The sequence below is a fragment of the Eleutherodactylus coqui genome, chromosome 1 (assembly GCF_035609145.1).
Source record: "Eleutherodactylus coqui strain aEleCoq1 chromosome 1, aEleCoq1.hap1, whole genome shotgun sequence".
In the NCBI taxonomy this organism is placed as follows: domain Eukaryota; kingdom Metazoa; phylum Chordata; class Amphibia; order Anura; family Eleutherodactylidae; genus Eleutherodactylus; species Eleutherodactylus coqui.
In genome coordinates this window covers 358,771,688-358,797,098 of record NC_089837.1, presented here as the reverse complement: position 1 = coordinate 358,797,098, position 25,411 = coordinate 358,771,688, and the positions used below count along the sequence as shown (strand labels likewise).

At 41.8% G+C, this 25,411-nt stretch overlaps 1 protein-coding gene across 2 annotated transcripts; it reads left to right on the top strand.

The window, feature by feature from the left end:
* Positions 1-200: 200 nt before the first annotated feature.
* Positions 201-22,011, top strand: ECRG4 (ECRG4 augurin precursor). 2 transcript variants are annotated; one of them, XM_066577583.1, is made up of 5 exons: positions 201-355; positions 12,687-12,802; positions 17,477-17,521; positions 19,155-19,312; positions 21,485-22,011. In XM_066577583.1, the coding sequence occupies exons 2-5, from the start codon at positions 12,718-12,720 to the stop codon at positions 21,644-21,646; spliced, it is 450 nt and encodes a 149-aa protein (XP_066433680.1). In that variant the 5' UTR covers positions 201-355; positions 12,687-12,717; the 3' UTR covers positions 21,647-22,011. The 2 variants fall into 2 exon arrangements, with proteins under 2 accessions (XP_066433680.1, XP_066433672.1); XM_066577575.1 differs by having other exon boundaries at positions 202-355; positions 19,152-19,312.
* The last annotated feature ends 3,400 nt before the right edge of the window (positions 22,012-25,411 follow it).

Genomic DNA, 25,411 nt, shown 5'->3' with positions numbered 1-25,411 from the left:
CAGTATAACTTACACATTTATTTAAATGGACACAAAAATCTAAGAATGATACAGAGTGATACAACTTTTCTAGACATCTGCAAGTAATTCCACTTTAGGATGTGGCATTTGTGAAAATACAGAAACCTGATTCCACAGCCCTAGCAGCTCTCGCCAAATTTTTTACAGAAGGTCTGGTATTCATAAGCTGAGTTTTTTTCATGAAAGTGCCTTTCATATGAGTTCACCTCCAATCAAACCAGATTTTAAACCACTACCTACAGCTACAGGGTATATAAGGAATACCTTGTGTAGCAGACGGACACAAGACATCCTTTTATACCGACACGCACTTGGAAAGCTCGTCACTACAGAGGTAAACTTATAAATCTGTTTTCTCTTTTTTTTCCAAGGCAAGAAACACATTAAGAATACAAACACGAGTGCAGTCCAGAATAGGTGGTCAGATTCGGAAATGAACTGCTCAGTTAGGATTTTACATATTGCAAATCAGTGAGCTATTTAACATGGCAGAGTGTGCTAAGCCCATAAAGTAGTGTACTGTACAGAGCTCTTCCTATGTTTATTGCCTTTCCTTTCATACATTTATTCTCACTTATGTGTTATTATTTACCATCTAGGAGGATAAATTGTGAATAAATTAGGAATTTAAAATTTTCCTTAGTATATGTGCAAGTAGTTTGCAGTTTATTATTTGTTATAGCAATTGGTAAGCATTGGTAGATATCATTTCAGGAAGCAAAGTCACTGTCCTAGACAGTATTGGCTGAATTGCTTTGATCAGTAATTATACAATTTTATTATATGGTTAAGAATTACAAAGTTGCGATTAATATTAGCTAAACCTAGGAGGGGCCGCTGTGATTGAGACAAAGTTACAGAAAGAATGTTAAACTCACAAACTGCTTCCTAAGATGGTATCTGCGTAGCGTTCCGTTTGTCTTCAATGTAATTGGTCATGTTAATCAATGCAGTTATGCCATTTTGCTGGTGCGTTGAAAAGTATATATTCCTCAATCGTTGTGCATCATGTAGAGGAATATGGAGTGCTAAAAGAAAGTCAAATTTAACTTTTCTAAGTCTGTATATAGTATAGCCATATGTGGAAATTATCACATATGACATAACAGAGCAGCCTCAATAAACTGTATTTTGACTGCAGCTTAGAGAAGTTGCCTAGTTTTGAAAATTGTTTTAAAATATTTTAATAAAGGGGAATTCTCAGTTCGGGACCTCCATTAAGTAGCCACAGTAGATAATGGCTGCCCACAGCATCTCTCCTTCTGGAGTAGCTAGCACATTTATTTACACCAATGGGCATTCTGCAATGATTTCTTACCACTATTGTGGTGGAGTACTGGCATTCAACATGTCCTGCTAAGTTTTCCCACAGAGTAAGGCTAGCTGCACATGACCGGGTCAGATTCCGCATGCGGGAGCCCACAGCGGAATCAGACCCTGTGCCCAGCAGGCATCTGCGCGTACCTGTATTTTCTTCTTCTTTTCTGTATTGCGGATGGTACGCACGGCGAGCCGTCGGACATGCGCAGTACAGATTTTTCCATACCGTCCGTAGGTGATGACGTGGAATCCACGACCTTTCTGCAGTGTCAATTGCGAAAGGGCCGCGGGTCACAGCACTTCCATTGACTTCCATGGAAGCCGTCCCGCACGTAATCCGCTTAAAAATGCTGCAATTTGTCCTCCGCGAGTGGAAAATTGCAGTTGATTTCCACTCATCTGCAGGAAAAAGCATTTTTCAATAGCATGTTATGGGTGGAATTTACAGCAGAATACGGAGGCGGACGCCCGCTCCAGATTCCACAATACAAATATGCCCATGTGTAGCCGGCCTAAAGCTGATTGCTTGTGGTCAGTTTATTTTTTGGGGATCCTTCTAACGGAAAAAGAATGCAAGTGCTGCATTTCTTTTTCTGTACTCTTAGGCCGCCTGCAGACGAGCGGGTCGGATCCGGCAGCGAGAAATCTCGCCGCGCGATCCGACCCCAGAGCCTGCAGGGGCGAGCGCGTACTCACCCGCGCCTGGCGGCCCCGGCTCTTTGATGTGCCGGCTGCCGCGCAGCCGGCGCATGCGCAGACCGGAGCCGGCGGCCAGGTGAGTGCGTGCCCCGCAGAAAATTAGAACATGCCGCGGTTTGTTTGCCGCGCGAGATTTCGCGCGGCCAAACCGCGGCCGTCTGCATAGGAGTGCGTATTGTAATGCACTCCTATGCAGACTTTCAGCGGCGGAAATCCCGCGGGAAATCCCGCGGCGGGATTTCCGCTCGTCTGCAGGCGGCCTTAGTTAGTTATTATTACACTCCAGTTTAATAGATGACCAGTAAAGGGACCGCTTACATTAAAATACAGTCTGTTCTGGAGCATGTGAAGCTGAGCAGATTGTTATATAGTTATATGGGAAAAGATTCAGTATAATATGTGATTCATTCATTTAAATGTCTGCTTATTCTGGGCTTAGAAGATTAGTGGGCAGTCCTACATAGTGATTGACAGTGCTCCCAACTGGTATGTCCGTGCAGGCCGTGGGAACAACAACCTACAGCAACGCAACCCAATAAGGGTTAACAGGAAAGAATATGCACTCGAACACCAACAACAAACATAAGCCGAACGTGCATACAAACAACCACAAGAACAACAGATACCAAAATGCTTACCAAATGTACTACAACTAGAGATGAGCGAGCACCAAAATGCTCGGGTGCTCGTTACTCGAGTCGAACTTTCAGTGATGCTCGAGAGTTCGTTTCGAGTAACAAACCCCATTGAAGTCAATGGGCGACTCGAGCATTTTTCTATATCGCCGATGCTCGCTAAGGTTTTCATTTGTGAAAACCTGGGAAATTCAAGAAAGTGATGGGAACGACACAGAAACGGATAGGGCAGGCGAGGGGCTACATGTTGGGCTGCATCTCAAGTTCCCACTATTAAGCCACAATAGTGGCAAGAGTGACACCCCCCCCCCCCCCCCGCACTGTCAGCATAAAGATCGGCAGAGAAGAACGATGTTAGCCCATTGAATTCAATGGAGCCGTCAATACAGCCGACTCCATTGAAAGCATCGCGGGATGAATTGTCGGGAAGGGCGTAAATATATAAGCCCTTCCCTGCAATTCATCCAGAAATGTGTAAAAATAAAAAAAATATATACTCACCTTGTCCTGGCAGAACGATGTTAGCCCATTGAATTCAATGGAGCGGCAATACAGCCGGCTCCATTGAAAGCAATGGGCTGCCGGCGATCACGGGATGAATTGTCGGGAAGGGCTTAAATATATAAGCCCTTCCCTGCAATTCATCCAGAAATGTGTAAAAATAAAATATATATATATATACTCACCTGGTCCCGGCAGACAGAGTTCAGCGCGGCCGGCGGCAGTCCTCCTGAACTGCTCTGAACAGCTGTGAGTAGTATTCAGCAGCCGGGGATTTAAAATCCCCGCCTGCTGAATGAGCTGCCTCTAATTGGTCACAGCCTGACCAATCAGAGGCAGATCTCACTCACACACCCATTCATGAATTCATGAATGGGTGAGTGACTGCTGCCTCTCATTGGCTCAACGGGACCAATCAGATGAGAGGCAGCAGTCACTCACCCATTCATAAATTCATGAATGGGTGTGTGAGTGAGATCTGCCTCTGATTGGTCGGGCTGTGACCAATTAGAGGATGAATTGCATTTCTGGGTGAATTGCAGGGAAGGGCTTATATATTTAAGCCCTTCCCGACAATTCATCCCACGCTCGCCGGCAGCCCATTGCTTTCAATGGAGCCGGCTGTATTGCCGGCTCCATTGAATTCAATGGTCAGTGCTCGTTTAATCGAGACGAGTACCGCGTGGTGCTCGTCTCGAGTAACGAGCATCTCGAGCACCCTAATACTCGAACAAGCATCAAGCTCGGACGAGTATGCTCGCTCATCTCTAACTACAACTCAAACAGATGGAAATATAATAAGTATGTATGAGGTATTGGTTTGTATTTTGGCCAGAATACATAAACTCATAAGCCCTCGTCAAGGGCCTTTGTTGTCTTGTGAGCCCCTACTCTAACAAGAAAACTAAAACCACAAAAAGGGAACCCTGCCTATAAGTGGGGCGATCGTTCCAATAGGGACAGCCCCACACTGGAACCTAGGAGCCTGGCTCGCCATAGATGGTAACAGGCAGGAACCCCAGACAAGGGAAATACAACATACACACTGACACAGGGCAGTTCATACCTAGTGTAGTCAACACCTACAGACATGCAACCAAGTGACCAAGTCACCAAGTGACTGCAACATAAAGGGAACACCACACAGAACAAGTCATTGTTCACACCTAAAGTCTGCACACCACACAGACAGTAGAAAACCCCACTCAGTACCTCAAGCATGCAAAGATAAAACAAGAGCTAGTTAAAAGTGTCACCACACCAAGGGGAAAGAGCATCTGACACTAAACTGATGTGAACGGAACAGTGTCAGATATCACCCACCTGACAACATACATGACATCCAATGTCTGGAGGCCGCAACTGATAAAGGGAAGGGAGAAGGGGCCCCCAGAACATGCAGACAGGGATAACTGGTGCCCAGACCATCTTCTGCGAAGGTGGGGAAAGCAACTCAAACTAGCAGCATGCATGGCACAAAACACCGAGTGGGAATGAGATAACAAAATAAATGACCAGCACCCTCATGTAAGGTGGGCTGGTATTTTTGTGCACTGACCAATGGTCATTAGCTGAGAACTCCACACCATCAGATGCCCAAATCAACCACACCTGCAAGAGCGTGCTCCTGGAAACCCATAGAACTGGAGGTCCCAGGAGAACAACGTGACACCAACGTATATGATGAATGTACTTGCAGACGTCTATGAGCATGTGAATTATAAAGTATAATTGAATACTCCTTTCAATACAAAGGGGCCCTGCAAAAGAAACTTTTTTCTCCAATGAGAGTCAATGGGCATGTAATTTTCTAGCATATAGTTTGATATCTCATGGATATATATATATATATATATATATATATATATATATATATATATATATATATATTCAGCATTCATGTCTGGAGATGTTCACATCCTATAAGCCAGATATACCCTACAACTGAGTCTCAGTGTTCAAGTGTCATATCACAAGTCTCACAGCAATAGCTATAGCTTTTTTGGCAAGGTAGCAATAACTTAGACTTACAAAGACTTACAAAGCTTAGCTGAATAGACTTTTTCCACTATACTTAATACTAATTCCTGAGCTACCACCTGGTGATTTTAACTGCTCCATTTTTGTTAATAGGATTGTTGTTTTCAGATTTTATTTTGCTTATTAAATTAAAAGTTAATGTTTTCTGTGACGGTAGCGTTGTGGAAACTTTTTGCTGCCTTACGGGTAATTTTGTTATGAGAAATTGTTTATCTAAGAGCCCTTTTACACTAAACGATTATTGTTCAGATTCTCGCTGGATCACAGGAATCTTAATAATAGTCATTCAGTGTTAATGCCTGAATGATCTGAACAATAATTTGTTCATCATTTGGATCATGCAGCTATCAAAAAAATCAAACGACGATCTGCCCATGTAAACATCTAGAATGACTGATTGTTTACTGGGAATGGAGGCAGGAGTCTGGAAGAGATCTCAGGTCCGCTCCCCCTCCCTTCACAGGATTGATCATCACTGTGTATAAGGGCCCTAAGTCACAATTGTAGACAAACACAATCTAATTAAATTAATACTTAAGGGATGGGAAGGTATAGTTTCTCCTTAAGGAGAGTACCTAGAAGGTGAGTGAGGGGACTTAAAAGGCCATCCATCTGCATCCAGGTCGCGGCAGATGGCAAACTTCAGCACAAGGATCAGGCCAGAGGTCACATCATAGAGAACAGAAGACTGCATCAATTATGCTTTGATTCGAAATTAAATGAAGGTGTGCTTGATTGTGTGAATGCCGGACCTTGTAAACCACAGACAGCCTGGGTCCTCCAGAGCGAGAACCTTTCTTTGTCAGTGGCTCTCTGCTTTTGCTCAAGTTTTTTTTTTCCAAATCAGTTTCTTTATGCTCTAATTCCAGTAATATGTTTAAAAATAATACAATGGTTATGTGAATAAATTAGATTATTCTATAAAGTTCAAAGCAGTAAATGAAAACCAAAAGTATAATTATGCTATAATGAAATGTTACTCAATGCTTTGCTTCTAGTCCACACAACAAGACCTTTAATATTTAACAGAAATAGCAATACGTAGCAGCCACGTGGACAAAGCTGTGAGCAGCATATTTTCTGTTGAGCTTGCATGTTTCTGCAGGAATATTTAAGCAAGAATCTGTCATATAGGTCCAGAAAATATGAAGTCACTTCTCTATATTGTGCTGTGTGTTAGTTAGTATGTGAGTGCTTCTCATGCTCCGCCCCCTGGTGACGTCTGCGCTTCACCCCCCTGGTGACGTCATCGAAGGTCTTACAGCATATATAAAACACAGAGCCTGACCGATAGAAGGCTGAAGGGCTGAAGGGCCTGCAGGGATGTCACTGCTGTGGGAGGAACCATTGTGTAGTTTGGTAGAAAGTACAGTATACTGGATAAACCGACAGCAGCTACTACCAGGACCTGTGATGATATCACCGTCATGTGATCACCTGTGTGGGTGGAGTCAGGAATCACATGACCAGGGGTGATCGCTGTATCCAGGAGTCTCGGGATGTGTGGAATAGCAGAGCTATGTGTGTGTGATGTGTGTGAATCAGAATGTAGCAGAACTGTGTGTGTGATGTGTTGGGTCAACATTAGAGATGAGCGAGCACCAAAATGCTCGGGTGCTCGTTACTCGGGACGAAATTATCGCGATGCTCGAGGGTTCGTTTCGAGTAACGAACCCCATTGAAGTCAATGCTCGCTAAGGTTTTCATTTGTGAAAATCTGAGCAATTCAAGAAAGTGATGGGAACGACACAGCAATGGATAGGGCAGGCGAGGCGCTACATGTTGGGCTACATCTCAAGTTCCCAGGTCCCACTATTAAGCCACAATAGTGGCAAGAGTGCCCCCCCCCCCCCTCCCAACAACTTTTACTTCTGAAAAGCCCTCATTAGCAATGCATACCTTAGCTAAGCACCACACTACCTCCAACAAAGCACAATCACTGCCTGCATGACACTCCGCTGCCACTTCTCCTGGGATACATGCTGCCCAACCCCTCCCCCCCCCCGCACGACCCAGTGCCCACAGCGCACACTAAAGTGTCCCTGCGCAGCCTTCAGCTGCACTCATGCCACACCACCCTCATGTCTATTTATAAGTGTGTCTGCCATGAGGAGGAACCGCAGGCACACACTGCAGAGTGTTGGCACGGCTAGGCAGCGACCCTCTTTAAAAGGGGCGGGGCGATAGCCCACAATGCTGTACAGAAGCAATGAGAAATATAATCCTGTGCCACCGCCATCAGGAGCTGCACACGTGGGCATAGCAATGGGGAACCTATGTGCCACACACTATTCATTCTGTCAAGGTGTCTGCATGCCCCAGTCAGACTGGGGTTCTTTAGAAGTGGACACATGCAGTTACAACTCCGTGTGGACCGACAGCATGGGTGGCTCCCTGGAACCCACCGGCTGTACATACAGAAGTGAATACAAATCACAAAGAATTACTGAGTAGCAGATATAAAACTTGTATGAAAGATGCAGAAAATGTTTAATACAGTATCCTACATGATCACTTAAGTCTGCTTACCTCCAAGTCGAGTCCATTCACAAACCATTCAATGCCCAGAAAGTTGACGGCCATGTCTGCATCCCCACTATACACCAGGATGCGATACTTCTGCAGAGAAGGATAAATAGCAGATAATGGCTGTCCCAAAAAAATTGTGCAACACTGCTAAAAGCAGCCTCAACAGTACTGCACACGGTCAGATGTGGCCCTAAGAAGGACCGTTGGGGTTCTTGAAGCCTAAAATAACTCCTAACGCTCTCCCTATGGCAGCTCCGGCACCAGCAGCACTGTCCCTGATCTCTGTCAGAACGCATCCGTGGCGAGCCGCGGGAGGGGCCGATTTATATACTCGGGTGACACCTGATCTCGCCAGCCACTCACTGCAGGGGGGTGGTATAGGGCTTGAACATCGCAGGGGGAAGTTGTAATGCCTTCCCTGTCTTTCTATTGGCCAGAAAAGCGCGCTAACGTCTCAGAGATGAAAGTGAAAGTAACTCGAACATCGCGTGGTACTCGTTACGAGTAACGAGCATCTCGAACACGCTAATACTCGAACGAGTATCAAGCTCGGACGAGTACGTTCGCTCATCTCTAGTCAACATGCATGTAGTAGAGCTGTGTGTGTGTCATGTGCTGTGTGTGTGATGTGTCAGGTCAGGATGGATGTAAATGGATGTACAATGCAGCACAGCTGTATGTGTAATGTGATGTGTGTGTAATGTGTGGGGTCAGCATGCATGTAGTAGAGCTGTATGTGTAATGTGTTGTATGTATAATGTGTGAGGTCAGCATGCATGTAGTAGAGCTGTTTGATGTGTGGGGCTCAGGATGAATGTAGTAGAGCTGTATATGTGATGTGTGGGGATCATAATGCATGTAACATTTAGTACAGCTGTGGGGCGCATTGCGCTCCAGAAACACTGGTACTATGATTTCCTAATAAGTACTAGTCAGGCACTATAGGGTTGCTGGAATATGAAGGAGAATTGTTTGGGGAAATACAGTATAAGGACCTTGTGACCTCTATTAGAATGGATTGATGATGAGGATTTTTTTTACAAGAGCTGAAAATATGCAAAGTATTATAACAGATATCATGTTTAAAATGGGAGACGCTTATTAGATGTGAAGTTCCCATATGGATATTTGTGAAACAATCTAAGGTGAGGTACGATTACTCCCATCACAGCAACATAACTCCAGGCCAGTTTCCGTAATGGAGGTTCCCCAAATTGAAACAGCAGTCTGTATCACTTCAAATTGTACTGTAAGATGAAATTAAGAAAAGTCATTAAAATTAAGATTCCTCACTAAATCAATTACCTATTTTTGTATAGCTGAATATTTTATTTGTTTGTAAATAATTAGTATTTGCATCCCTCTATAACACCTTGGAGGTATATATGATGCTGCTAAGTAACTATATATAAAGGGTGTGCAAAAATATGAAAACATCATGCGAAATGCAAACCAAATATAAAAATTGAACCAGGCAGCCTCTGATGAATTCAACAAATGTTTTGCTTTTTATTCCTCCATATTACAAAGAGTGGCGACGTTTCGGCTTAAACTGAAGCCTTTCTCAAGCCCATGGAATGCATGGAATTGTAATCAATAAGACTGAGTTGCCCTTTTGACTCCTGCTTGGCTGAGAGCTTTCCCACCACATTTGTGTTTACTTCACCTCTTGCCCTGCTCTGGGTGGTTGTGGGAGCCAGCTGATAGTAGCAGCTGAGTGGCTCGAACCCCTGACCAAATGGAACCTTGTTGCTTGGACAGATGTTCACTTCTGCCCAGCATCATCTGTGTCATATTATCTCCACTTAAAATCGGTCTCTACATGTCTTATTGAAATATGATTTAGAATCCCATGTAACTTAAGGCATCCATTTCATGTCCACCCCCTGTAATTGTATAATACTACTAATTTGGGTACCATATTGTTCATGGTACTGAAAGCTTTCACCACTTCTCTAAATGTTAACGATACAGAATAAAAAAACCGTTCTAAATACTATCAGATAATCTGATAGAGTTTATTTTAAACTTCCAATTTCTCCAAATTCATGGAATACCTGATTACAAATATAAAGTATAGTAATATTATTTATAAGTTTTGCTCACTTTTTCCAAAAAAATAGGCAGTGACAACAATCACTAGGATACTCAAACGTTGCTCGATGGAAAGGAATCTGGAATGAATAGATTTTTTCGGACACAGTGCCGCCTCTACACTGCGCTGTATGGGAAATGCAGCACAGCCCCATTTCTGCTTATTGATAGCACTGGGTTGGCACTTAGTACAATAGACATCAAACCAGCAGGTAGCGGACTGCCATGGTCTTCTTAGAATGACAAGTAGTGATGGTATATGAAAAGCCGTTTCTGACCTTTTATCTCACAAACGCAAATGTACCTGTAGTACACTTATGTGAAACTGGCCTTAAAAGAGCAAAGATTGAACAAACATGCGCTATTACTAAAGCTTTGACAGTTTTATTAAGCTGACAGACTACTAGCAAAAAAAGCTGAAAATTGCAAAATACCATAGTATAATTACATAGTGGCCCAAATCCTTAGAATAGGTCAATCAGCAGAGCAAAATGGCGATGCCACTTGCTGGAGCTCTGCCGCCCTGCCCATGTTTGTCCAGTAATAGCAGCTCATCTATATGGGTGGCTATTCATCAGGGTCCCATCACCTTTGCTAGTGGGTGCTAAGAACCCTATCTCTCAAGATGAATTACCTTGTTAGCAAACAACGATTCAGAGCATTGGCCCAACAGTGTGGAAGAGGAAAAAAAACACTAGATCATTCAGACTCGGGTAAAACTCAGCTTCATAGAGAATATTTTGATATTTCCTATGGGACCCCCTCTGTTGTGTGCATGCCGCTGACTACTTATGGTTTTGGACATTATATTTCTCTTTGTGCCACCCTCAGGATAGTATATGTAGGACATCCTGAAGTGTTTTATATTGATGAGACTTTAGTAAACAAAATGTATCAGTGTTACAATATAAGATTACAATACAATTAAGAAAAAAAGGTCAACAATTGCTGATCTTACATACAACAGGCTCCTGGTGGTTGAAGATTTACTGAGCAATGATCTCTTATTCCAGTATTTTCAAAGGGATACTGGAAATCTGAGCGGCCGCAATATTTTGCATATCTAAAAGCTTTGAACTGCACATTTAGAAATCATAAATGACCTTGATAAGTAGCAAAGGGATTCATTCTCTTAGAACCAATATGATACAGTGTAAATAATACACGAAGCATGAGGATGTTCCCTTCATTCACCTCAACTGCTAAAGTGGCCTAATACATTGGATTAAACTCCCCAGACGCTGCTATGTTGTTTTGGTATTTTTCTTGGTGAAAGGAGAGGCAGTACTGCGGAACAAAATTAATTAACCCTTTGCAATCCAATTTTGGATTCAGGGTTTCCTAGGGGGCTTTCTTTTTCTGCCATTCTACAATGGCGCCATCTGCTGGCTAGAGCCAGTATGGCAGTATGGGACATGCCAGAGAGGCCCCCCGACAACAGAGCAGCCAGTACTATAGAGTAAGAATACTCTGCCAGACGTCTTCCGAATTTGGAGCTGTACAGGCTTCAATCAGAATGTTGGAAGACGTCAGACAGTGGATTGGAAAGGGATAAAGGGGTTTTATGGGACAAAAACCTAAAAAAACAGGGACAGGGGATGTTGTAAAGTAAAGAAGTAAGGCATGCTCACCTCCTTCTGTGGCCCTTTGTCCAGGGAAGAGCACCCAAAAAGTGTGTGGAGACACCTGGGGAGTGGTCGGGAGGGTGGTGGTGTGAGAAGACACGCAAACTATGGAAAGTGAGAACAAACTCATTGAAATCAATGGGTTCTATTCTCTGTGTTTTGCATGCTCTGGTAAAGTAGAATGGCCTGCAGAGGGCTGTAAACGGGCTTTCTGTGTACTGAATTAGAAGGGATAGCTGTTTGAATGTGTCTGGAGGAGCTAAAACCTCCAGACACACTGAGCTGCAGGCAGTGTTGTTGTGGAGCCCCTCAAGGTTAGAGGAGACTGCCCTTTCGGGGATAAGGGCTTGCAAGAATCCAGAGAGGAGCATATATGGAGATTGACTACCCTGGGACCCCTGGGGGGAAGAAGCAGACAGCTTAGAATTGCTGAAGGGGCTGAAGCCCGAGGATCTGGTATGGACCAAGCGTAGAAGGCTTGTGTCTGACAGGGAGGATGCCACCAGACTTACACACCCTGGTTGGGTATGATAATGAACTTTGTTGGTGTTATGACATGCACAGTGTGAAACTGCAATAAAAGGCTGGTGAATCAAGATATTTTTACTAAAGATACATTCTCAAAGTGAATTTCCTGATGTGTTGTCTCCCATCTTATGGAAGAAGATAGCGGTCCAGGAGTGAGTAACCCCCAAAGTTACGTCAGCGTGCAAATATGTCTGTGTAAAGTCATCCTTACAGATTTACCTGTAGAAAAACAGTATACAATATTCCTTTAGGTAGGACTGACCACTTTTAAAAAGATCTGTCAATAATGCCGGACCCTTCTTTGGAGAACAGTGGTGGCATCAGAGTCAGATGTAACATCCATTTTCCTCCAACTTTTATATAAAAAGTCAGAAGACTGGAGCTGTCTCTAGATACAGTTTGCTTAAATTCTTACATTTTATAGACATGAAAATTACCGAGCAATGTGTTTATCTACAATGTGAATCCTGTACATGTGCCCAAGAAAAACAGCTACAGGAGATGTGTTTGCACCTAGATGTCATGTTGAATACTGCCAGCATTCATTAGAAATGGCCTGAAGTAACCTTGCATGAAAAGAGGTCACAGCTGAAAAGATTATTTAATTCTGCACCCTCCCTTCATACCCACCTACTTAATGGAGCTTTTCTGGCATGGAAAGAATAATGGACATTCTCTTTGCATGTTCTTCTAGGTAAGGAATAGCAGGTTTCTTCACCAACAAGATGGGACCCTTCTCCTTCTTACAACGACGTCTTGGACTATCATGTCTGGCCTTGGTACTTCTTGTCCTGGTGCTTTTATGCCCGGGTGAGTATTCATAATATAATAGTTGGTTAGTTGTAAACTGTATACCTAAGGTTGGAATTATTAATGGTGCTGCCATTATGTAGTCAATATGTACATCTAATACACAGAGGAAAAACTACATCAATGCGCAAATGAATGACATATACCAGAACACAAATACTCTTTCCAGGCTTTTCTGGACAAAACAAATATTACCTATTACCTACTATTACATATTACCTGCAAGAAGGTAATGAAACACAGTAATACAATGCATATTAAGTGGGGGGCTTTATTTGCATCATACATTATATCATTGTTATGCCTTGCAGCTTTGATCATTTTAATATTCAGTTCTACATGTCTTCATTCATTGGTGTCAGTTATCAGTAGTCGAAATTGACTTCTCCATTAGTCTTGCAAAAGAATTGTCCAAATTGAGCAGTAATTGAAAACAAGGAAAAAATATTTCCATTTTTGTGTTCCATCAAGTATTTTAGATATGTACTAAGATGCAACAAGATATGTTATAAACTTTGTTATAAACTAAAATTGAATGCTCAGAACCAGATATATGTACCATAATACTTGAAAATGATTGCTAAGGATCTAGTATCCTATTATACCTCTCTTACTGTATAACATGCATCTACACTTTACCCTACTTATGGAAAAAGTTAAGAAAAACATCTTGTAGTATTTCAGATATGGCTGTAATAAAATACTGAGCATCCTGGCGGTTGTCATGCCTCAGTTAGGTGTTACCTTCATGTTTAGAAAGTGTTTTCACCTTTAGTGCATGATTTCTACAACTTTTTGATATTATCACTGTTTATGGAGAATCACTACACTTACCGTAGAGATGCAAGCAAGATACAGTACTATCAGTTACTTGCAATTTGTGAGCATCCTGAAAGATTTCTTTGATTACATTAACTACAAAAGAGAGAGAAATATGTCATGAGAGGTGAACACAACTGTGGCTGAAACAAGCTATTATACTATAATTTAACAGACCATAATTACACTGGTGGTTCTTTATTGCTGTCAGCCTATGACAAATACATCTTAGCCATTAGAGGCTGAGACACAAGGCATTATATAGTAAAAATATATACATACTAATAAGGTGCAGTCCAAAACAGTGAGTGACTCATATTTTGTATTAAAATCAATAGTCAATACACTTATGCCATGTTGTGTTACTGTAAGGATACTGCTAACTAGATGTTAGTACAATGTAATTGTTCCCAGAAAGAGAAACCACATAATCTTGTAGATATGATACATTTTAAGGTGCATTTACACACACAGATGATCGCTCAAAATTTGTCAGAAACTGACAGTTTTGGCGATCATTTTGCATTATGTACTAATGGGCTAATTAGCCCATTAGTAGCTAACTGGCTTCATTTGCGTGTATTTAGAGAACAGTGGGTGGTCTGTTCTCTAAATACATCACTATTGATTTTCAGTGGGACAGCTGCTGAAAGAATGTTATCAGCGCTGCCCGCGGAGAACACAGTGTGCGGTCCGTCTTATCAGTCCTGATGGATTTTAAACTGAGCTGAACTCAGCAATGGACGAATAGTGCATGGTAAGTGTACGATGGGCACACATTTACACCCGATTATCGCTCAGAAGATGGCTTTTGAGCAAATTTTGAGAGATAACCATTGTGTGTAAAAGGATCTTTAATCGCTAACAAAAATACATGATGTTAATGTGAGTTTTCGAACCAACGCTGGATTTTAGTTCGATGTTGGTAGATCATTGCTAAGAGGAGTGTATCACCCAAATTACTGACTGGGTAGACAGACAGCAAACAGGAGCAAGCAGTGTCTTTTGCAAAAAGCCATAGAGGCACAGCACATTCAAGAATGCACGCTTGTGTTTAAAACTTTCTGTATGTACCATCTGGCATCCTTATGTGATTGACTTGAAAAGTGAAGAATTTGAATCCTGAACCAATCCAGATTACCAATGAGTGAAATCAATCATTAGTTTGCTAAACAGACCCTCAGGCGCACCTAATGACATCATGCTTTTTTATCTTTATCTATACCGTCTGCATCACCGCCGAGAGGACTACTGATTGATGTTCACAGTTCAAAGAGCTTCAGTGCAGCAAATAGACCCGATGTACAAGAGCCCCAAAGCTCGCATTGACCTGTAATAAATACATCTACTCAGCATTTAAACTTAAGGGAGTTAGCAGTGAGTTGGAAAGAAAAAGAGCAAATGTGCTAAAATAAAAAATAATCAGTTCCTCAATCCACCAAAAACTGCCCTGAGAGGTCACAAGCTGTATTTACTGACATAAGCAGCTGAGCACTCGATGGTGACGTGACCGCTGTGTATATGTGCCGGATCGGCAGACAACTGAAGAGGTGAATACTGATTGTTTAACTTTTTTTTAGTACATTTGCTTCTTTTAACTCAAAATCATTCTGAGGACACCCTCATAGTGGCATAGGTGGGCATAAGTAACAGTCTTCTGGGCAGACCATTAGACTAGGTTTGAATTGCAGAATCTGCGATCTTCTCCTGCGCAGATCATCTGTGACATTCCATACCAGTACAGAAGAAAAGTTAAAACTACAGGTACGTGCGGATGCCAGCCAGGCACAGGGTCGGATTCTGCTGCGGGATCTGACCTGTTTGTATGCAGGCGGCCTAAAACAACTCAGTGGAGGTGGATGGTTGATATTGATTCTGTTAATGTAATCTGTGAAAAATGCAAATGATAAAAAGTTGCCCTAGCTTATTCTAGTCTTGCTAAATATTGATAAATATCAGGACACACTTGAGGACAGTAATTCATGGCTGGAGGTTGGATATCTGTTCCAGGGAGGACTGTTTTTGTATTCCAACACTCAGACACACACTTACCACTATGAATTTCTTGGGAATGGAAAGTTTTGAAATATCCCGTCTGCAGCCTGAACTGTCTGCTTCTAACATTAAAGTGCCTCCTTAGGCCACTTTCACACATCAGTATTTTGTATCTGTATTTGATGCCAAGACTTGAAGTGGAACAAAAAGAGAAATAGTACAATGGAAAGATGTTCATGTCTTCTGTACTTAGCATCTACTCTTCATTTTCACTTACAAATGCTGGCCAATATACTGCTATGTGACAGTGGCCTGAGAGGCTTACACTGAGGATAATATTCAAGAAGTCTTCAAATTGCTAAGTGAGCAGGATAAGCCAGAAGGGATTTGATTTCTTGACACTTAGACAAGCGCCTCAATGGAGAAAGTAATAATATATGCTTAATATGTCTGTCCCCCGAGGCAAATTCCCTATGCCTGAAACCAGCACAATGAAGATGCTGAAGTGCATGGCAATTAGCTGAGTACAAGGTGCGGCCACTCATAGAAATAAGACACTGCGAATGTGTTTATCGCCAGGGATAGGATCACATACTAATGGCCTTAATATTCCATAGCCAAAAACCTAATGACGCAGATGTAGACTGGACTTTTCACACCTACTTTTAGGACTGCATTACAGCACAGAAAGATTCAATGAAAGGATATCATCACTGCTGATTTATCATAACTTATTACAAAAAAACATGTTGCAAGTTATGGACAAAAACTCAAGTCAACTAAACTGTATAAATTGCTGATTGGGGGTGTACCACCAATCGGCAAGTTATCCTGTGGATAGGGTATAACTTGCTATCATTACCGATCTCAAGAATGGGATTCTGTGTCCCTGGTCCTCCTCACTGCAGGGTTAGTGCACCCCCCACAGTGAAGAGGAGACTGAATAGAGCACTGGTCACACAAGCAAACTAGCACTGTACTCACTTTCAATGGGAATATGGAGATACCTGAATGTCACCCGCTTAAGTATTTCCATCAACCCCTTGAAATGAATGGAGCACCAGCCATGCATGCTTGGTCAGTGCTCCATTCGTAGTGACGTCACTGCGGGCAAAGAAGCAGCCACAGGAGTGACAGGAGAGCAGGACATAGGAGGGAATAACTTGTAATTGTGGTACAACCCCTTTAAAGTAAATCTTCACTTTTTATTAGTGTGTTGTTATTTTTGCCCAAGATTTAGTGCTGATTAATTTCTTAATATTCTCTGATAGCTTCAAAACCTGTGTATAGACATTCATATATACATGTATAACATAATGTTTAGACTGTTTGCCTCTGCTACCGGGGAGGGGGCAGCTTACTGCATTCTGCTTTATTCTTGAATTCATCGTATAAACAGCATGCCATAACCCCCCCTATTGGCAGCTACCAACAGCCAGCAGGGGATTTGGAGCTTAAAGAAAATAACAAAATGGTGTTGAGGGGCGGACATTCACAATCTCCACCCAGATTAAACTTTTGAAAAAAAAATCTGTACTGCGCATGTCCGACATACAGATGAAGAGGACAAATGACAGGTACATGAGGACAGCGCTGCTGCCAGAGTCAGATTCCGCTGTGGTTATATTTCAGTTGAAGATTAGAGAATTGTATTCCAATCACAGACTGGATGCCAAGCGCAACAACAATGTTCTTTATTGTCCATATGATTTGTCCAAAACCACTCAGTTTATGAATGCTATACACTTCGAGGATCTAATTCGAAATGTACAGCAAAAAGTAGGCATAAACAGAAGTAAAGTGCCATTTTGATGGCTGTATACTTGTAATACTAATAAATGTATGTATGCATATTTCTAGATGCTTCAAGTGGAAACAAACTTCGAATGATGCTTCAGAAAAGAGGTGAGTCGATCTCTGCTTAAAATCTTAAAGAGCTAATAGTATTGTATAGGAATCCTTCTGTAACACCTGTTGATAGGAACTTTTAAACTACCGTATTTAAAGGGGTTATCTGGGGATTTTTATGTGAGCCACTTGTGGCCCAAAGCCATGTGTTTTGGCTATTCACATGGCCACACAGATAGAACCACGCTTTGTCTGTGAACCATGTGATGTCCAACAGTTCCTGATGTTGGCCTAAATTTCCCAGGAACTATTCCTCGTACTCTACACACTTCACCATGTCAGGTGGCTGCAGTTCATGAAAGACCATGATGCACTAGGATTTCAACTAGGTTTGCTTGGCAGCTCTGCCCGAAATTGCCAGTTGTGGAGTGAATGTAATCACACATCCTAGTTTGTGGCTGCTGACATCTGTGGCAGCCCTCCCCGATGTGCATCCAACAAAGATCCACTTGTTTTCAGTTTGTTTCCTAGTCACCTTGTTGGGTACAGTGTGACCTCAAAACTTTGCCCGAACTTTTCGCTAACATTCCATGAATGAAGTGGTCACCCAATGTGTGTGTATGAGAAAAACATACCCTTCTGTAGAACACTCCAAGTAACCCACACTCTCAGCTGTGAGAAAATATCGTAGACAACACTGGACCTCATTTATCAAAACTGTGTAATAGTAAGGCTGTCCCTGTTTCCCACAACAACCAGAGTTCAAATTTCCGAAACCTGTTAGAGCTGCTAGTTTTCATAAATGAGCCCCACCTTCTCTGGAAAAGTGAACTGTATTCTAGCAGGTGCTGCCCCTGACGGACAGTACATCCGTGGCTCGATAACCCCTTTTAAAGAGGATGTGTGCGCTCTCCTGACAGCTAAGGATCTGTCAGCTCTTTGCAGTGCTGGTCCATTGTCTTTCCTCATAGACATTCATGAATAAATTGACAACTAGATATTACCAATTGGGGATATTACCAGCTGTGTGTTCCTACACAGTCTGACATCCAGGGATACCAACCTGAATTTTTCTTGACAACTAATCCGAAAATCATGGACAAACAACATTTTTTATAGTCAATTAAACGTCCATAATGAATTATACAGATTATAAATGATACAGGTCAGAAACTGGTAAGAACTCTTTTGAGGCATTTACTGTGGGCTGTAAAATACCAATAATTATAGTCATAAAAACCCGGTCAATATCCACAAGCCTCAAAAAAAAAGCACAGATGCCTCAATTTATTTTCACGGACACTGGAAAAAAAGTGCCCTATTTTCACGGACTGTCCAGGAATTTCTGGATGGTTGTCAACCCTGCTGACATTTACCAATCAGTGCCAGACTGTACAAGGGCACACCTCTTTGACGAGAGGTATAATAACATCCATTTGTCAATTTATTTATACATTTTCAGGAGAAAAAAACAAAAGATGTTCAAGAATACCGTAGTTATTTTATGGGGAACAAAGTATTTTTTAAATCAGGAGAGCTGATAGGTTCTCTTTTAGGGCCACTCTTATGAGACAGTCATATTTCGGATGAGTATTTACGTTAGTGAAACTGTGCAGTGAATACTTGATGCTGAGTCGGTCATGCAATTAATCTTGGATTTTTCTTTATATTTCTTGTTGGTTGGAAGCAGCTAAGGAACCAGCGAAAACTGTTGTATCTGTGGATGGGAACAAAGCCAATGAGTTTTTGAATACACTAAAGCGATCAAAGCGCCAGCTCTGGGATAGGAGTCGCCCTGAGGTGCAACAGTGGTACCAACACTTCCTTTACATGGGCTTTGATGAAACAGTAAGTGATGCTAAATGCTACAGCCTGTCTTTTTAGATTAAGATCACTAACCTAAAAATTCTCATTACCTGATGCTGAGATCTGGATAGCCTCTAATACACCATCTGTATATAAATATAACTAAAGTCAAACAGCAGCTAAAGAACACGATCCTTGGCTTTCTACCAATGTTAACTTCCATCCAAGTGAGCTGAGGTGCCATACTATTACCACAATCTAGTACGTGTATAATCGGGAAGCAGGGGTGGCCAACAATTTTCAGTTGCCTTTATGTCCCTGCTATTGGTTATCAAAAAGTTGAACCTTCAGTAAATATTCACTTGTAAACTGTAGTTGCCAATTTTGGAAATTAATATCCCCATGTGTAATGTGCACACCATTCCTTTGTACCCGGGTTGCATAAATCACACCCCAACACATTCGTAAAATAATCCCAACAAGCAACACAGTTACATAAATAAATATAATGAATAACACAAAATCTTAAACACTTACAACCTTTCAGCCCAATGTCCACGGGCGGATTTTAATTATAAGATCTGCAGCTCTAGAAGCCCATAGGGATGCATTAGCACCCGCAGGGCAATTTAAAGCATGCGGATGTGATTTTTTTCCTTGGCGTGCAGCTTGAACGCACAGAAAGAAATCGCAGCATGCTCCATTTTGTCTGTGGATGCCGCAGGGACGGCTTCCAATAAAGTCAATGGAAGCCGTCATATTCGCGACACACCCGCAACTGTCATTGTGGCTACGCCGCAGATCCGCAGGAATGCAGGACATTCCAGGGAAAAAAAATGCATGCGTGTGGCTCGTCGCCAGCACATCCGGACGCATCTGCCGTGCTGAAGAAAGCCAATCCGGCTGCCGCAGAGGAGATCCACATTGGAGCCGGAGAGTTACAAAAAACTTTTTTTCTCCCAATGTCCACAGGCATGGCTGGATTCTGCTGCGGGATTCAGCAGTGGAGTCCGTGCGTGCCTTAAGGCCTTTGGGCCTTTAGTTGGCTTCACAGAAATGTACTTGTGCACGCAATATGAAGAGAATAGAATCCATTGAATTTAATGGGTTTGTTCACATTTTTGTATTTTGCGCACGCAGGGAGATGTGTGAAGTACTGCATATTTGCACTGGAAAAAGAACACATTAGGAATTAATTAGGCATTTCATTTGGTGCGTTTGTTTGATGATGCTTTGTGGGACAAAAAGTACAGTAAAATACACTGATGCTTGCACAAAAAAAGTTCATTATACAAAAATCAAGCACGCAGGTGCGCGCAAATGTGCTTATACTCATGTGATGCCGGCCTTAGTCTGGATTCACATGGTCAAGTGCGATATTGGTCTGTGAAACAAGGGCCAACGACTACAAAAGAGGTTGAGCTAACTACTTGAACCACGTACTCGTGTGTTGTGGTGCTGACAGCGGGTAACTGACCAGCTAATTAAGTAGCTCTCAGTTGCCCCCATTGGTATACCTGCCTGAAAAACTATCCCTGAGACCAAGAGTGCGCTAGGGCCCAAACAAGAAGCTAATAAGCAATGCGGAACCATGAACCAAGACAGACAGACAGAAGCAAACAAGGAATAAGACAAACCACAGACTAGGAAACACAGACTGGACTAGAAATAAACAAGATACAGTATACTCACTGGTAGACTAGATAAGACTGGACTAGAACCAGGTACATAGAACTAGAACAAGGAATACTGGATTAAACACATGTTGTCACAGCCATCAACTGTACACACTGCGGAAACCATTAATACTTAATGATATTGATACTTATTAATATGTGAAACTACCTATGGGAAAAATAAACGAGAAAGTAATTTAAATTAAGCCTCTTTCCCATGACATTTATACATATGGCAAAGTGTGTCATTGCACTTTTAACAAACTGCATAAATCATTTCTACGGACAAATACAAGAAACCCTGCATTATATCTTATCAGAGGTAGCTGCTACATCCACCTCCATTAAGCTGTTCACTCACTGTGAAATACTGTTAGATCCAAGTTGAGAGATGCAATGGACTAACAGCTCACTGACTGATCAGATTGTGAGCTGCCCACAGAAGTCTATGGAGAAAAGGAGGTAAAGCCAAATCAGAATGTAATGTAAAATTATCGGGGCAAGGTATGTAATCATATGTCATACATTTTTAATACAGAAATATGAAGATGATGCAGATTACTGGATGAATCAGCGGCGTGCTGGAACTGAATACTATGGAGCTTTTCACCATCACCACTATGATGAAGATGCACCAATTGGACCTCGCAACCCCAATACATTCCGACATGGAGCCTCGGTGAACTATGATGATTATTAGTTCTGCCTTAAAAATGAGAAGCAAAAGGCAAAACTTTCAGTCTCATTGGTAATAATGCATTCTTTAGCACTAAACTGATGGGGTCTAAAAGAACAGCTATGGTCCGTGTTACCGATCAGTTTCTGGTATACTTTAGTCTTGCTGCATAACACATTTGTGCATGGTCACAGTTAGCAGAGCTAAATATTTGTTATGCAAATTAGTAGCATGAAAAAGGCATTAATATTTTTGATGCACAAAGACAAATGGTGCTATCTAATCGATGTTTTCATTATAATAAATAGTCTGAATTGGTGGTTTGCTTCCTTTTCTATAAACCAGTGACAAACACTGCTAATAAATGTAGTTCTGAACTTTTAATGACATGTCACAGTTTAAAGTGTATTTCTGTGTGTAAACAACTTTCCATAAATCAATAGTTTAAGCAAAGATAAGAAACTATGTAATATATGTTATTAGAGACAAAGCCACTTATCTGACATCTCCCCCATCCCCCACCCTGGGTGGCCACACACATTAGATGTATAATTGGCCAAAGATTTTATTTTCTCTTTACGTCATTCAGCATGTGATATAAATTACATATATTTATAGTATTGGTCATTATGAACATTGTGATATCTAATACATTCTTTCCCATTAAAAAAAACTTGTCACCGTGACAGAAAGGAAAACCCTGTGTGTCAACAAGCCTATCACCGAGGGAATCACTAAAATATAACTTTTATTAGGTAAAGATAAAAATAAAAATGTATAAAAGGCGTGGACTCTTATTCCAGTTACACTCCTACTGGACCAGTAGATATTCTAACAGTAGTAAGTCCATATAAGTATATACCAGATGATGCGCTAGGTTCTAACTCCACAACCACAATGACCCCATCTATATTGTTGGTGCATGGGTCGAGATATATATTATGGTTGTGTACAGCTCCACGTGTATAAATGGCCACAAGGGCTATCAAAGCACAATGTAGGTTATATTTTTTGTATTTATACGTTGGAGCCGATAAATGGGTAAAGGCCAGAATAATAAATGTAACCCCCGTCTGGCAGAGTATTGAGGCATATATTAATGCCCAGGAAATATAGCATCAATCAGGTATATACTATGTGGTATATCCCCTATTATGGTGGATTATACCCTGATGCGATAACCAGCTATAGTAAACACGGTCACTAATTTCATCTATATAGTGACTCACTTGACTGACGTCATTTAGCGTGTTTATCTAGTTTATATAAAAGCTGGCAAATAGACTGCAGCGCTGAGTGGTCTGTAACTCGGAGTTAAATGGTGCAAGGACATATTACAGCACCAAACGTTCCTTTTATTTTACCACATTCCCATTAGGGACAGACACAGCGGACAGTCTTAGACCAGGGTCATTAACTCATAATACCCTGTCACATGGACTAAACACTGCTGAGTGCAGCTAATAAAAACAGCTGATCACTGCTTCACTAGAGATGAATGCCGCTGTTTGTGAGATTTTATAATCACCAGCAGCTACGAGCAGCTGAACTGAAGAGGGTTCAATAAGATATATAATGAACCCTCTTTGTCTCTTTGCTATATTTCCTGGGCATTAATATATGCCTCAATACTCTGCCAGACGGGGGTTACATTTATTATTCTGGCCTTTACCCATTTATCGGCTCCAACGTATACAAAAAATATAACCTACATTGTGCTTTGTTAGCCCTTGTGGCCATTTATACACGTGGAGCTGTACACAACCATAATATATATCTCGACCCATGCACCAACAATATAGATTGGGTCATTGTGGTTGTGGAGTTAGAACTTAGCGCATCATCTGGTATATACTTATATGGACTTACTACTGTTAGAATATCTACTTGTCCAGTAGGAGTGTAACTGGAATAAGAGTCCACGCCTTTTATACATTTTTATTTTTATCTTTACCTAATAAAAGTTATATTTTAGTGATTCCCTCGGTGATAGGCCCATTAAAAAAAACAAACAAACATACATTCTTTAGGCCTCATGTCCACGGGCATAATTGAATTACAGAATCTATGCGCATGATCTGCAGTTCAATATGCCCATAGACAATCATTGGGCATCCACAGGTATTTAAATACCTGCGGATGTCATTTTATTTTACCTGCATGCGGATCGCACGTGCGGGAAAAAAAATGCAGCATGGTCCATTTTTTTTTGTAGATCCCGCAGGGACGGCTTCCATTAACCCCTTGAGTGGCGGGTTTCCTACCACCCTGTCGTGCCCACCAGGGCAGGTTTTTTAAATGGTCTAATCATTGAATTTCAACTAATTTTGCAGTTGCGTTCCAAGAGCCATAACTTTTTCATTTTTCCATTGATACGGCCATGTGAGGGCTTGTTTTTTGCGGGACAAGTTGTACTTTTTGATGGCATCATTTTTGGGTATATATAATGTATTGTATAACTTTTGTAAAAACATTTGTAGGGAGGAAAAAAAAGAAATTCTGCCATTTGTTTTTGGATTTCATTTTTACGGCGTTCAACATGCAGAATAAATAGTGTGATAAGATTATTCTCTGAGTCACACGATTCTGGCGATACCGAGTTTATACAGTTTTTATGTTTCGGGGAGGAAAAAAGAAACGGGGAAAAAGAAAAAAAGGGGCCATGTCATTAAGGGGTTAAATAATGTACCAACTTCCTTCTCTGGGTCATTACGACGCAGGAATACCACGTGTGATTTTATTTTACATTTTTTACAAAGTAAAGGGAGACAAGTGTTTTTAATTTTTTTAATAATTTTTTTACTTTTGTTTTTTTTTTACTTTTTTTTTTATTTTGTCCCTTTAGGGGACTTCCACGGGGACCCATCAGGACCCCCTGATCACATTCCGGGGGGCCGATGGTGACAGCCCTTTACATGCTGCAGTCACATAGACTGCAGCATGTAAAGGGTTAACACAGCAGAGATCAGAGGTTTTCTCTGATCTCTGCTGTAAGAGCTGGTACCTAGCTGTTCTCTGACAGCCAAGCATCAGCTCTCCCTGCCACAGAGATCATCGGCTTGCTTCTGACAAGCTGATGGTCTCTATGGCAACATATAAACAAAGCAGGAGACTTAGAAGCAGGAGATTGCCGGCATATCGGCAATATCTTCTGCTTCTGTTGTTCAAAGCCCTTGCTTTGTTCTCTGTGGGACTGTGCAGGCAGAGCACAATGCCACAGCCTGTGGCATTGTGCTCTGCAGCTCCCATAGTGATACATAGCCCGGAAATCTTCTGGGCTATATCACTATCGGCAGTGGAGCTCGTCCCGGAAAATTTCCGGGCGTGCCACTCAAGGGGTTAAAGCCAATGGAAGCCGTCCCCTGAAACTGCGTACGTGCCGCGGATCTTCGGGAAAGGAGGAGATTTAAAAAAAAAAAAAAAAAAAGACACTACTAGTGCAATATACATTTGACAGCTGTTCTTAGAGCCTATAAGCTGGTATACATGGCAGACCCAGAAGCCTTGACCAGACCTTCATCTGCCATAGGACCCTATTGGCATATTAAGGTCACAGTACAAGATGCTGATGGGTGAAAGGGGAAGCCACCTCCCTCTGTCGACCACTTACAGGCTGTGACCGCTATTATGGCATTAAGGCTTCATTCTCACGAGCACACAAATGGCGATTTTTTATTTTTATTTTTATGGCTGACCGATGTACGCGCCCATCTAAGGCATTGGTTTCTAATGCCTTAGTTCCCACGGGCGAATATACAGCGCATAAAAGTCACTCCGTGAAAAATTGAA